Source organism: Arctopsyche grandis, chromosome 1, assembly GCF_051622035.1.
Source record: "Arctopsyche grandis isolate Sample6627 chromosome 1, ASM5162203v2, whole genome shotgun sequence".
NCBI classification, from domain to species: Eukaryota; Metazoa; Arthropoda; class Insecta; order Trichoptera; family Hydropsychidae; genus Arctopsyche; species Arctopsyche grandis.
Window position 1 is genome coordinate 5468083 of NC_135355.1, and position 13283 is coordinate 5481365.

General features: G+C 38.2%; 2 protein-coding genes across 3 annotated transcripts in view; both read left to right on the forward strand.

The window, feature by feature from the left end:
• The window catches only part of LOC143915198 (fas-associated death domain protein-like), a 231697-nt gene that overhangs the window by 182841 nt on the left and 35573 nt on the right, over window positions 1–13283 (forward strand). The window lies entirely within an intron of this gene.
• Window positions 1633–13217, forward strand: LOC143914638 (spliceosome associated factor 3, U4/U6 recycling protein-like). 2 transcript variants are annotated; one of them, XM_077434936.1, is made up of 18 exons: window positions 1844–1895; window positions 1933–2180; window positions 2247–2383; window positions 3511–3686; window positions 3765–3939; window positions 4033–4198; window positions 5476–5567; window positions 5673–6015; window positions 6105–6278; window positions 6861–6975; window positions 7052–7257; window positions 7334–7673; window positions 7739–7868; window positions 8555–8672; window positions 11614–11849; window positions 11932–12108; window positions 12184–12326; window positions 12876–13217. In XM_077434936.1, exons 2-18 carry the CDS (start codon window positions 2010–2012, stop codon window positions 12953–12955), a joined length of 2979 nt encoding a protein of 992 aa, XP_077291062.1. In that variant the 5' UTR covers window positions 1844–1895; window positions 1933–2009; the 3' UTR covers window positions 12956–13217. The 2 variants fall into 2 exon arrangements, with proteins under 2 accessions (XP_077291056.1, XP_077291062.1); XM_077434930.1 differs by having other exon boundaries at window positions 1633–2180.

Sequence of the window (13283 nt, forward strand, 5' to 3'; positions counted from 1 at the left end):
AGCCTATGGAAATTCAGTTGAATTTTGAAGAGGATCTTTATTACTCGATTAATACAGGTGTATTTGTATGTACAGCGAAGTAGGTAAAGGATTCACTGGAACGAGCTAGGTCTAGTTCCTGAAGCTCACTGGCATCTGGGGACGATGCACTGGTTTATAAAGGTGTTGCTTGAGCAACGCGTAGCTGGGCTGGTGAGATCACGTTCTGGAAGATTCTGACGGGGTCGAGGTCTTCCTTTGTGTTCGATGTTTGATGCGTAGTTGCGTAGCTCCTTGGGATTTCCCGTGTACTCGTGATTGCGTATCTGGAGCGAGTCGAATCGCCTTTATGGGTAAGCTGGACGAAGTATTTCGGCCACGGCTAACTTTCGTGCACGAGAAGAGGACACGATGATGTCATTTGTACAGATTAAGTTCGATGAGGGAAATAGGTGATATCACAAGTCGTGCTATATCTCTACACCGTGATCGCTTGGGCGGATCACGGGGCCAGCCTGCCTTAGTTCGAGGCCGGCTTTTAAGAGGGACGCTGCATCTGGCGGTCCGCGCCGGGATCACCGGGCGCCGGACCCACACGGGAGAATCTAGCACGACTGACAGATGATCAGAGTAAAAGAGAGAAAACAAAAGCCGAAGCCGTAAGAGGACAACCAACGGCCATGAGGGTTTTTGGCTCGGACAGCACCCTTAGACTGGCCGCGCACTAGGCAGCCAGGCTGCCGCAGCCAATCTAACATACGGTGGTTCATTGGAGCCCGCGCACTAGGCAGCCAAGAATTCCTGGCTGCGGCAGCCAATAGATCGCGTACGATTGCACGGCAGCCAGCTGGCTGCACGCAGCCAGAGCCTGCAAGGTAGAATGTATGTGGCTAGTATGTGGCTGCCTTCAGTCTCCGCGCACTTGACGTAGCAGCCAGAAGTTTTACGCCGCGGATAGCGAATAGAATCCCAGAGACTGTGTGACCTTTCAAGGATTATCTGTAACGGATATCTGTTAACGGATTAAATCGTAAGGCAATATGGGATATGTCTTCAGAAGAATATAGTGATCGAGATGTGAAAAGACGAAGATGGTAGGAAATCACAAATACAGAGTGTGAGGAAAGCTTGGTTTTATTAATCTTACATATATGTTTACCATCGATGGCACCAATGCAATTGGGAAAATTTGCATTTTTATTGAAACCATTTGCTATCTCAATCCATCTTTCTCCATTCAATTCTGGAAACGCTGTTTGTTTGAATGAATGAATCCAAAATCTTCTCTTTGCTTTGCGTTTCTTACGAAACAAGAGGTAAAGAATTATTTCTTCTACGCTTGACGGAAAGGTGACTACTGGCCGTCGACTCTGGCTGCCGAAACTGGCTGCTCAACATTTTGGCTGCGGCAGCCTGGCTGCCTAGTGCGCGGCCAGCCTTAGTGCACGGCCTGAGTGCACGCTCGACTGGGCGGAACGTGCAGCGTTCGTGTCAAACACATATAAACAGATGCGAGCGTCCTGAGTGGCAGGTCAGCGGCGCGGCGGCAACAGCATGCGTGTTTGCACGCAACGCTAAACGCTCCGCTGCACGCTTTTCACTCAGGCCGTGCACTAAGTGCACGGCCTTGAGGTTTTGATATTTATGATTCCTTACATTTACAAATATTGAAATTAAGTAAAAAAAAAAAAAAAAGCAAAGCAAACCACCACATACGCGATAGTACACCCAGATCTGTTCTAGACGGTAAATAGAAAAGTATGGCGAAGGCGCAATGCTTATACGTGCCATTTCGAGCGATTCGATCCAAATGTGATCTTTATAATTCGAATCGACAATGGTCGAAGTGGGGTGCGTTAGGAGCAGTTGCGGTGTGTCGCGCCCGCTCGGAGGGAGTGTCAGTTGAGTCTGCTTTGGTGCAGATCTGCATCGGTGTGAGCTGTGAGCTGTGAGCTGTGAGCTGCGACCTGCGACCTGCGACCTGCTGCTGCCTAATCAAACCCAGCGCCAGCCAGAAGCCAGCGCCGGTGATGGCCCGCGTCGAGTCGGACGCCGACAGCGGAAGCACCAGCTCCGGCGGAGACTCTGGCGGCGACGAGCACTCCAGCCTCGAGCACAAACTCGCCTCCACTCACGCTCACTCTCACTCTCACCCTCACTCGCCCCCCTCACCCCCCTCGCTCTCGCCCTCGCCCTCCAACGTAAGTCCAGCTCCTTGTCTTGAGCACTCACCCCAACACACCCACTCACCGTCTGCACTGTTTCAGGACGAGTCCATCACTTCGTCCGAGTCCGAGTCCGAGGATGACGCCACGCTGGAGCAGAGCGTGGCCGAGGCTGAGGAGAAGATCACCAAAAACCCATACGTCTACGTCGACCACGTCCGGTTGCTGACCTTCCTGCAGTCAGTCCCTCCCCCGAACCCTACTCACCCACACACCTAGCACGCCAATCGAATATCGATTGTGTAATTCCTTCTTCAGTATCGATACAACGTCACGGGACTGAAAAGGAGAAACGCCCTTTGGGCGGGGTCACTTTGTATATACACTTCTGAAAAGTTAGCCGTGAACGCGAACACTAACACTTCGTTTCCATACCGACTGGCATACACATTTTACAGAAAGAAATTTATTGCAATTCCCTTTTATTTACTTATTTACTTATAATCACACACACACACATATGTAGGAGTTTGCGCAACAGGTATGTGCATGTGCAGAACCGCGCCCCGTGTGCATTGCACATGAGCGGACGATTTTAAGGGCGGCGGCCAAAACCTACAATAACACTATGATGACATATGTATGTCTTATATAAATACGACGTGAATAAATCACTTGCATACCCTTTATATTGTTTATATACCCTTTCACCACAAATACGGAATAAACATTAATCGGCCTCGTCGACATTAACTCTCCTTTGTTCTACGATGCTAAGTTTCTTATTGAAAGCAACATTTTCTTCTACACAAACAACTTTTTATACATCTTTACAGAAATACGATCAACTTAAACTCGTTAGTTTAAATATCTACCGCATAGGAATGAAGAAGTTTATGAAATGTGAACGCATTTCTTTCTCTATGGTTTAAACCGATATTTCCGCGGTCTGATTTTATAAATCGATAAATCAATAGGGTGGGGCCTAAATATATATTAATATACACAGGCGTGGCCCAACATATGTGCATAACATGGTTATTTATTCAACAATTTCAATCCTTATTATATTTGTCGCATCGCATTCAGATATTTATATGTTTTTAGGCGTGGCCTCACACATATGTCCGTAACTTGATTATTTATTCAACGATTTCATTCCTCGATAGTTCATTAGACGGATCACATTCACGTTTTTTTATCGCGGCAGTCATATTTCTAGGCGTGGCCCCCCCCCCCCCCCCCCGATATGTGTATAATTAATATTATTTTGATTATTGTTTTATTTATACACGATTGAAATATCATCGAGCATAATATATATATATACGGCTTGTGGCTTATGTACTGTTTTGTGTTATTTTAGCAAACTCGGTGACGTGTCTCGCATGAGGAATGCGTACGAGCGGCTCAGCGGCTTGTGTCCCATGTCTCCGTCCCAGTGGCTTCATTGGTTGAAGATCGAAGTGGCCACTTCGTCCAGTCTGGAAGAGAGGAGGCAATCGCAAAAGCTGTTCAAGCGGGCCTTCATCGACTGCTATTGTGAGTGTTCAATACTGACCGAGAGTAGGAATAGGTTGATTCGACGTACATATAAAATGCGTTTCTATCGGCTTGCAGCGATCCACATCTACACCGAGTGGTGTGCAATGAGCTTGAGCAACGGAGAGGGAGAAAAAGACGCCAGGTCAATCCTCAACGATGCACTCCGCTTAGCCGGTTCTGATCCGATCGACGGCGCCATGCTGTGGGATACTGCCAGAGAATTTGAGCTCGCACTGTTGTATGTTATGGAGTAAGTGCGATACATTTTTTTTCAAAATTTGACTTAAATGGGTAGACTTTGAAGAAATCGAATTTAATATGTATATAAAATTTTTTTTTAAAGTACATCTTCTGAAAATTATGGATCGCAAGTGATGAGAATATTCGACATCTTTAATAAGCAACTATCAAGACCTTTGTTGCAAGCTGAAAAGACAGTAGAAGAGTTTAGACGTTTTGTGGAGATTATGGAGCCGTATATTCCTAATTCTGTGGAACTCGCTAAAAATGTTAATTCATACGTATATAGTAATGTGATTGTTTATGGGAACGATTTAAACGTCTATTTTATAAATAAAATGTGCATTAAAAAACGCAATTTGAACAAATTTTTGTATATTAGAAAAAGTTTTGTGCATTTCTAAATGACGGATACAGATTGCATTAGAAAGTTTGCTTTGATCATTGAAAAAAATATTTGCTACTTAAAAAGTAGATGAAATGTGCATTAAAAAAAGCAATTTAAACTAATTTTTGTACATTTTGTACAAAAAGTTTTGTGCATTTCTAAATGACGGATACAGATTGCGTTAGAAAGTTTGCTTAGATTATTGAAAAAAATATTTGCAACTTAAAAAGTAGATGAAATGTGCATTAAAAAAAGCAATTTAAACAAATTTTTGTACATTTTGTACAAAAAGTTTTGTGCATTTCTAAATGAATGATACAGATTGCATTACAAAGTTTGCTTTGATCATTGAAAAAAATATTTGCTACTTAAAAAGTAGATGAAATGTGCATTAAAATGATAGATGAAATGTCATTTTAATGCACATTTCAACGTCAACGTCACGAATACTAAAATGCAAACCAACGTTTGGTTAGGTTTTATTTATTTATGGTTTGGTTAGGGTTGGTTTTATTTATTTAAGATTACATTTCAATAGTGAGAAACAAGAGTAAACACTTTTGACAGTTGACAATTGTCAGTAGTGAAAGACTGCAATGTTGCCATTTTTTGTATCTATTCTAATGCTAAAATCGATATTTTCGATCGATCGTTTCATACTGTTGCGTACGGGTGGGTGGAGGATCCAAGTAAAAGGCCAACAGTCGTATCACAGCATTTATTGATGATTCAGGAGATACACGCATTGCCAGTGCTCAGTCCAGAATGACCTGATATCGCCTACGTACCGCCTTATAAGGGGTAGATCTCGGATACGTATTCGGATATGTATTCCCACGGTATGAGAAGTGCAATCATTGTTTCATGCACTTAGCTTGTCGCTAATCCTTAAAACCACTTACCCCGGTCACACGGTCTCTCAGGACGCTACCCGGCCTAATCCGATCGCAATTACTCGGCGGCTCTGTTTACGTCACAATACTTTATAATGCCAAAATATTTTATTCAATGCTCACTACGAGATTGTTTAATGCAGATTTTTAATGCACAAACATTTTTTTTAAGATACAAAGTATTTTTCTCAATGTACAGTTAAATCGTACCCATTATTTATCTTTGATTTTATAATGGATTATGGTTTTTTTTTTTGTTTTACAGGTTGAAGACGCACATACTCTATCAGAAAAAATTTTAAAAAAATTGTTGAAATATGAAAACGAACTGGAATATACCGAATCTAACGAAACAAAGTAAGCAAAATGAGTAATTACTCATTAGAATCATTTCATAATGGTGACATCCTCGTTGTTTTGTAATTTTTACGAATGCTTTTCACAAATAGCGAATTGTTCTAGGGTGGTGTCGCAAAAGAATGAAACGTACCTCAGCTATATATCGTATGTGAAGTCGTTGTCGGGCGACGACACGCTGAAGGATTGTGATATTATTAGTCTCTTGGGAGTTTTGTACGATAGGATAACATCCGAGTGTTTCGCTCCGTGTTGTCGGGGCGAAGCTATGCTGCCGAGCAATGCAGAAAAATTTTGTCTGGAATATGTCGACTATGCGAGAGAATACGGATCAGACGAGTATTGCTTGAATGTTATTGAAAAGGTCATCCGCAGATATCACAGGAATAGCACTTTGTGGATGTTGAAGTTGCAAGAGCTTGAAAGATTAGGTAGAGATTTTAAGGAGGTAACGTTTGCTATGTTTAATGTCAGAAATGCTTCTTTGTTTTAAATGTTTTGTTAATCTTTTTCGAAACTGATTGTCGATTATGTTAGATTAAGACAGAGTTTGAGGCTTCGTTGGTTAACGGATTCGACACCGCCGAAGATTATGTGGCGCTATGGTTATGTTACTTAGAAATTTTAAGAAGAAAGACAGATTTTAGCTCGTCGGAACAGATTGAAGTTTTGCGCAAAACATTCAGGCTTTCTTGGGATAGTTTGAGTCAGGTGTGTATTCATCATTATATTAACCCTTTGCCCGCGGCAATAAATATAGCGAACAAGCCCTGTACGCGGCACCTTTTTCGCGAATTTGGCAATCGAGTTTTCGACCTTAAATACAGATTTTAATATTTACTCAAGTAACCAGATATGTTAATTAACACATAAAATATTATTTTAAACAGTAAAATACATAATATATCTCGTAGTTTTGGCTTAATTGTCAAATAATCATTCTTCATACAATTGAGACGTGTCGTCGCCATTGTTCAACAGACGTGACGTCACATAAACGAGGTTTCAATATGGTTCCACAAAAAACTAATTTTGACTGGTATATATTCATTTTAAGCAAATTGAATAGATGGCATTCAACTGTCAGTAATATATTCAACCAATTTTGAACCTTAAAACAGTTGAAATAGGCGCATATAAGGCTCAAAATCCCGTGCAAAGTTCAGAAATTCTATGGAAGACAGCCGCGCTACAGACTTGTCGCGCAAAGCTTCCATAGAAGACGGCCGCGGGCAAACGGTTAACTATACTAATATACATCCAGAATATTAATTTTTTATGTAAATGTATCAGATGTGGGGCGACGAGGCTGACAAAGAATTCACAATATTGCAATACTGGGCCAGAGTTGAGTATCATCGCTCAAAAGATTACAAATATGGCGAAGAGCTATTTAAAGAAATTCTCGGTACGCACGAGCTATTTATGAATTTGTTGCTTTAAGTGTGTATGAATTTGTTTGAATATTTTTGATCAATTGATAGATTACGGCGATAATAAACTGCGCGGAGGCCTGTGGATGGAGTATATGCGGCTCGAGCTTCACAGAGGCGGTGAGAGTCGAGCTAGAGCCGTGTTCAGGAGTGCGGTGAAAAGCAGTCCCGATCCGAGACTACAACACGCTTGGCTTGCGCTCGAACGGGATTTCGGAACTTTAGATACGCTCGTCGAGTGTAATAAAACGTGTTCGGTAAATTAACACAACCATCGGTTTGATGTTTTTGAATGATCGTAGATTTTATGTTGTTGTTGTTGTGAACTTTCAGGCGAAAGCGGAAGAATGGTCTGAGACTCAATCCAAAAATAAAGCGTACTCTAATACTAAGTATAAGTCAAATAACTTTAAGGGCAACGCCACAAATAGCGATTCATTCAATAGAAATAAAAGCAAGAAGAAGGGATACAATGCCGACGAGAATGATAATAAAAAGTCCATGAAAAGACGACACGATGATGACGATCAAGTGTCGGACGCACACGAAAGGAATTCCAGTGCTAAAGTTAGGGTTTCAAATCCGAAACAAAGTGTAGAAAATAGTTTTAATCATAGTAAGTCTCAGATGGAACCAAGGCAAAATTTGAAAAGGAAATGCGATTCCTCCGAAGGTAAATAACTGTTTATTATTTTTTGTCCTAATGAATAAAATATTCACTTTGAACTTTAATTTTAGATTCGGCTCAATCTCCCGTCAAAAAGTCGAAAGATAGTCAACCGTTCGACAGTGAATCGTCAAAAACAAACGATTATCAAGACGAAGAGAAAAATAGCCGCACTGTCTTTATAAGCAATCTCGGATTCAAGTTAGTTTTCTTTGTGTTATTTATTATTTATTTAAACCTCGTCTACCTCACGGTACCGAAAGTGAAAAGGTCGAAAAAGCAAATATCGGAAGGCAAAGATCTTAAGTCGAAAGATAAAAAAAAAAGGCTGCATGGTAAACGGTACTATGTATATATATAATATATATCTGTGGCATGCGATGAAATTATCTCTCTTTTTGTCATACAGCCTTGTTTAATGTGCGCGCGCAGGATACGGGAGGAAAAGCCTGTTCCTGTTGTATCCTGCTCGCGCAAATTAAGTGAGGATGTACCAAGAATGCCTAACAGGTAAACCCCAATGCGCCTTCCTGGCCAATCACAAACAATGCAGCATTTTTATTTATTACATAAGTCACTCAAAAACTCGAAATTAACGAGTCATCTATGAATCTTGTACATAACTTTTATTGTACATAAGTCATACTCAAATAGTGGGTAGGAACAATGTTATCAGAAAAATTGACAAACTCTGATAGGAGACGATCGACTCGGAGTCACAAATATCCGAGTCTGACCAGCAGCATTACAGATAATAAACTCGGAATAAATTATTTTCAATTGACGGGATTTCACAGGATCGAACCCAAAAGCACAACCACTGAGCCTTACTGTTGGCTAAAACTTAGTTGTATATATTTGGAAAATGTATGGTTTTATGCTTTCAGAGTCGACGAAGCTGAATTGAAGGAGAAGTTAAATGAATACGGATCGATAGTGGAGTTGCGACTCATCAGCGGCGTTAAATCCTACGGGAGCATCTGCTACGGAGTATATACCGATATCGTTCGTATTCAATACTTGTTCGTATTGTCTTTAACCTTTCCCTTACGGTGCTAAAAAATTACGCGTGCAGCGGTGATGTCGACTCAGTCGTTCTAGAAATTCGTGATTTTAAAGTCTGATAAATATTAATATTTAACCATTTTTCCTTCTATTCATGACTATAGTAATAGTCCGTATCTATATAAATGAATATATATGTATCAATATTGGTAATATACTGCTAAAAACGATCTAAAAAGCATGAAATTGAAGACGCGTGAACGACAATCCAAGAGGGCCGCCCATCTCCAAGTGAGGACGAACACTAGGCCCCCACTCCGCGACTCGCTGATCAGTGATCACGCCACATCCGCCAGAATTACGCGATGATTCAAAACCTATGCGTAAAAATATATTCAATTTTTTCATCAAATAAAATAAAATATGTTTATATGTACTTTTCATGTATTTATTTTCACAATAATAATTTTAATACACAAATACATAAATTGATAAAAAAAAATGAGAAGTAAACGTAAATAAAAAAAATATAAGACAATAAGAAAACGTTGAAAATTAATTGATAAATATAAGTATTCATCCTTGCTATAATACAAGTAGACAATTACAAAAATTACAAAATTCACATGAATGATAAAAATATAAATTGTATGTAAATGTAAGTAAAGAACAATAGCATGAAAAATGTACGAAAACCGAATAACAATAAAATTAAATATTTGTGTCCATTACATAACAATCAGAGCATGAAATAATTTTTTGTTCAATTCTGTGCGTTATACAAACAGGCTTTTGACAAATATGTCACAATAGCCGAGTTCTTTTTTTTATCATTGGATAAGGGCAGAATCTACAGTTTCTCGTTTGCACTCTAGAAATGGTAGATGTATTCTCCGATATGCCTTCTTGCGGAATGTTAGTGGAATGTGCTTCTAGTGATTGTCGATCATACTGCGATATAACCATATCAATAGCATCCTGTTGTTGTTTATGGAATTTTACTGTACTTTTTTTTCTCCTTACAATATTGGGCATAGCTAATTCCAAACTAAGTTCTCTAATAAATAATTTTCGTCGACTTCTGTTATTCGCCTTCCATTCTGGATATTTCTGCGCCCATAGCAAATATGCATTTAGCGCAGCTATATCCAGCATCTCCATAAACACTCTAAAAGGCCATCTTCTTGTTGATCTTGCACAAGAATACTCACTTGTCATTTTATCGCCGGTATCTACTGCGCCTTTTGTTTTATTATAAAACATTATTATTTCCGGCTTCTTTTCTTCATGACTACTCACTTCACTGTCATGAAATTGAGTAGACAATAGCAAAACTGCTTTATTTTTTTTTGGCACATACGAAACTAATGTCTTGGTTGATGTAAAACCAAACAAGCTACTGTGTAAAAGTCTATGTTTCGATGGTAAAAATTCTTTGGGAATTTCCCGTTTATTTTTACGTAGGGTACCAGTTAGAGTTAGCCCTTTATCTAAAAGGCTATCAGCTAATGCCACCGAAGTAAAAAAGTTGTCCGTTGTTACACCTCTATTGGTGCCATATTGCGGTTGAACTAAATCCATCACTACACGATTCCCTTGATTTATCTCTCGGCAATTATTAACCATACCTGTATAAACCTGTATATTTAATATATATGCTGTTGAAGAGTCAGCCGATACCCACATTTTTATTCCATATCTACCGGGTTTCGACTTCATATACACGCGGAATGGGCAATTGCCTCTATAGGTAGCCAAACGTTCATCCACAGTAATGTTGCAACTTGGAGAATAATTACGTTTACATTCTTCTACAAATTCATTAAAAATTGTCCTGATAGGTTCTAATTTATCAGACGACACGTGTATTCTTTCTTGTCTAGTTTCTTTGTCGTCAAAACGAATTTGACTGAAAATTGTGATGAACCTATCCCGAGACATAGATGCCGTAAAAAATGGTTGGCAAAAAGCGCTGTCATTAGTCCACAATTCATTTAAGCTTAATTTTCGGGTCCTGTTTCTGCCAGACGCAAGCATTATTCCAATGAATGCAAGCAATTCTTCTGCCAATATCGGCTCGATAATTTTCGTGGATGTACGATGTAACTGACGATTCGTTTGTTCACATATTTCTCTCACCATATTTGAATTTATAAACAAAGAGAACATTTCTCTAATAGTATTTACAGTAGTGCTACCATTTATAAGTCCTGAATTTTCGGTAACAATATTGCACTCTCTACGTCTTGAGGATGATGGTGGTAATGAATTCCATTGGAATCCATGATTCGATGTATATACTTCTTCGTCTTCATTTTCACTGGCCTCTAATTCCGAATCTGTATCTTCCATATCTTCAATAAAATCTTCCGTATCAGTAAAATTATCATTTATTTCAAAATCGAGATCGCTATCATATTCCTCTTCATTCATCAAATTTCTTTCAGACATTTTTTTCTAAAATTAAAATTGTCTTTGAAAATATAAATATAATATACAATGTAGCATAGCAAATTAAAAAAAAATAACATTAAATAATTATTACCGTATTTAATATATAATAATCAAGAAACACAAATAAAGTGCTGGTCCACACGGTACAAAAAAGCTCCGAAACGAAAAAAACAACACGCGCGCACCGAGAACGGGACACGACTGAAAGAAAAAACGTAATAACACACACTGCATTTGCGCATTATGCCCGATTCTTCGATAAAATATTTTTTTCTGTTGCGTCAGATAAATACGTGTATATTATAATAATTCTATCTAATACATTAATGTATTGCTGAGGAATACCCAAAATATGAACTCTGTATTTAGTATATTTACAGAGATATTCACACAATTAGAGTAAATGTCGACTATGTTTCTATCACCGGTAAGGAAAGGTTAAAATCGATGTGTAGCCGTTAAAAAATGAAATCCGTTTGCTTTTCAGAATTCAGTCGACGTGGCGCTGGCGCACGATCGAACCCTCTTCAACGATCGACCGATGTTCATATCCCGCTACTGCGACAAAGACAACCGAAAGAAGCACTTTTCGTATTCTACAGGCATCGAAAAGAATAAATTGTTCGTCAAGAACATTTCATTCGAACATTGCAAAGACGAAAGCCTCCGGGAAATATTTGGAAAATGCGGAGAACTAAAAGACATAAGAATCGTCACCCACAAGTGTGTATTGATAATGTAACCACTGATCAAACATCCACGTATTATGTATATATATATAATTTGACAATTATTCTTTGGACAGAACTGGTAAACCGAAAGGTCTCGCTTACGTCGAATATACCAATGCTCAAAGTGCTGCTGCGGCCGTAACATCCATAGACGGAATGGAGCTAGGTGGTCGCTGCCTCAACGTCTCTCTGAGTGCTCCACCTCCAAAGAAATTGTCCTTGCCCGAAGTCAATCCAACCACTTCGACTACGTACGCCTCATTACTTGATTGTCTGCGAATAAATAAATAAAAAAGAACTCGAATGATCATCGTTATTTGTTTTAGGAGGACTCACGCTCGTACGCAGCTGTTCATACCGGCTGTCATACAAAAGTCAGCTCCGTCGAAGAGCTCAATACCCGATCTCGGCGAGTCTAACACATCTAAATCGAAATTAACCAACAATGACTTCAAAAATATGCTATTGGGTACTAAATAGCATATTTATTAATTGACAAATTATGTTTCGGTACCTGTTTTACTTTTTGGTTTTATATTTTTGGTAATTGTACATAAAGAAGTGCCTGGAGGCATCGAGCAATTGAAATACGTATATTTTCTTTTTTGTTTTTGTTTAATTTCATTTTCTTTTGATTCGTTGTGATCTTATTGTTATAATTCCTCATTTTTTATGTTCCGTTTAGTATGTATTGAAATATTGTTTCCTTTTTTTTTTAACTACACAATATTGTGTAAATTGATTTTAAAGCAGCTAGTGTTCGATAAAAATGGCAATTAAAAGTGCCGCAATTAATAGATATAAATTATTGGCGATTTGATAGTTTACATTCACCAAAAAGTTGTATAATGTATGTATATAATAATATATATATATTGTTTTCGATTGAAGATTTAAAGAAAAAAAAAAACAATTGAATATTATTTTTGTCCAATAATAATATGTAATTATTAACCTACATATAATAGTTGATATTTGTATGTGTAAACATTGATTACACTTTAGTTCATTTTTGCAGCTGATCAAGATTACATAATTGTAATGTCATTTGAATTTAATAGTCTTACTGAAGTGTACGTTGTAAAACGCTACGCCTAGTCGTCTCATACATATTAAAAATAATCATAATTGAGTAGCATCCAGACAAGATGAAGTTTTCACTTCTGTAAAAACTTGATATAATATTATAATACTGGAATAGTTTTTCTTGTTTATACAAAATGTCTATGATACTTGTGACCGCCAATATACTTACTCATCTCCGTGTTTATATGACCCTATAAATGTGAATTCGTTTCCAACATTTAAAAAATTATGCTGTTATTTTATTAAATAAAAATAAAAGTCGTTTGAAAATTTTTTATATTGAATTTTATTTAAAAAAAGAAATGAGAATAATATGAAGATATAATTCTTTATATTACAG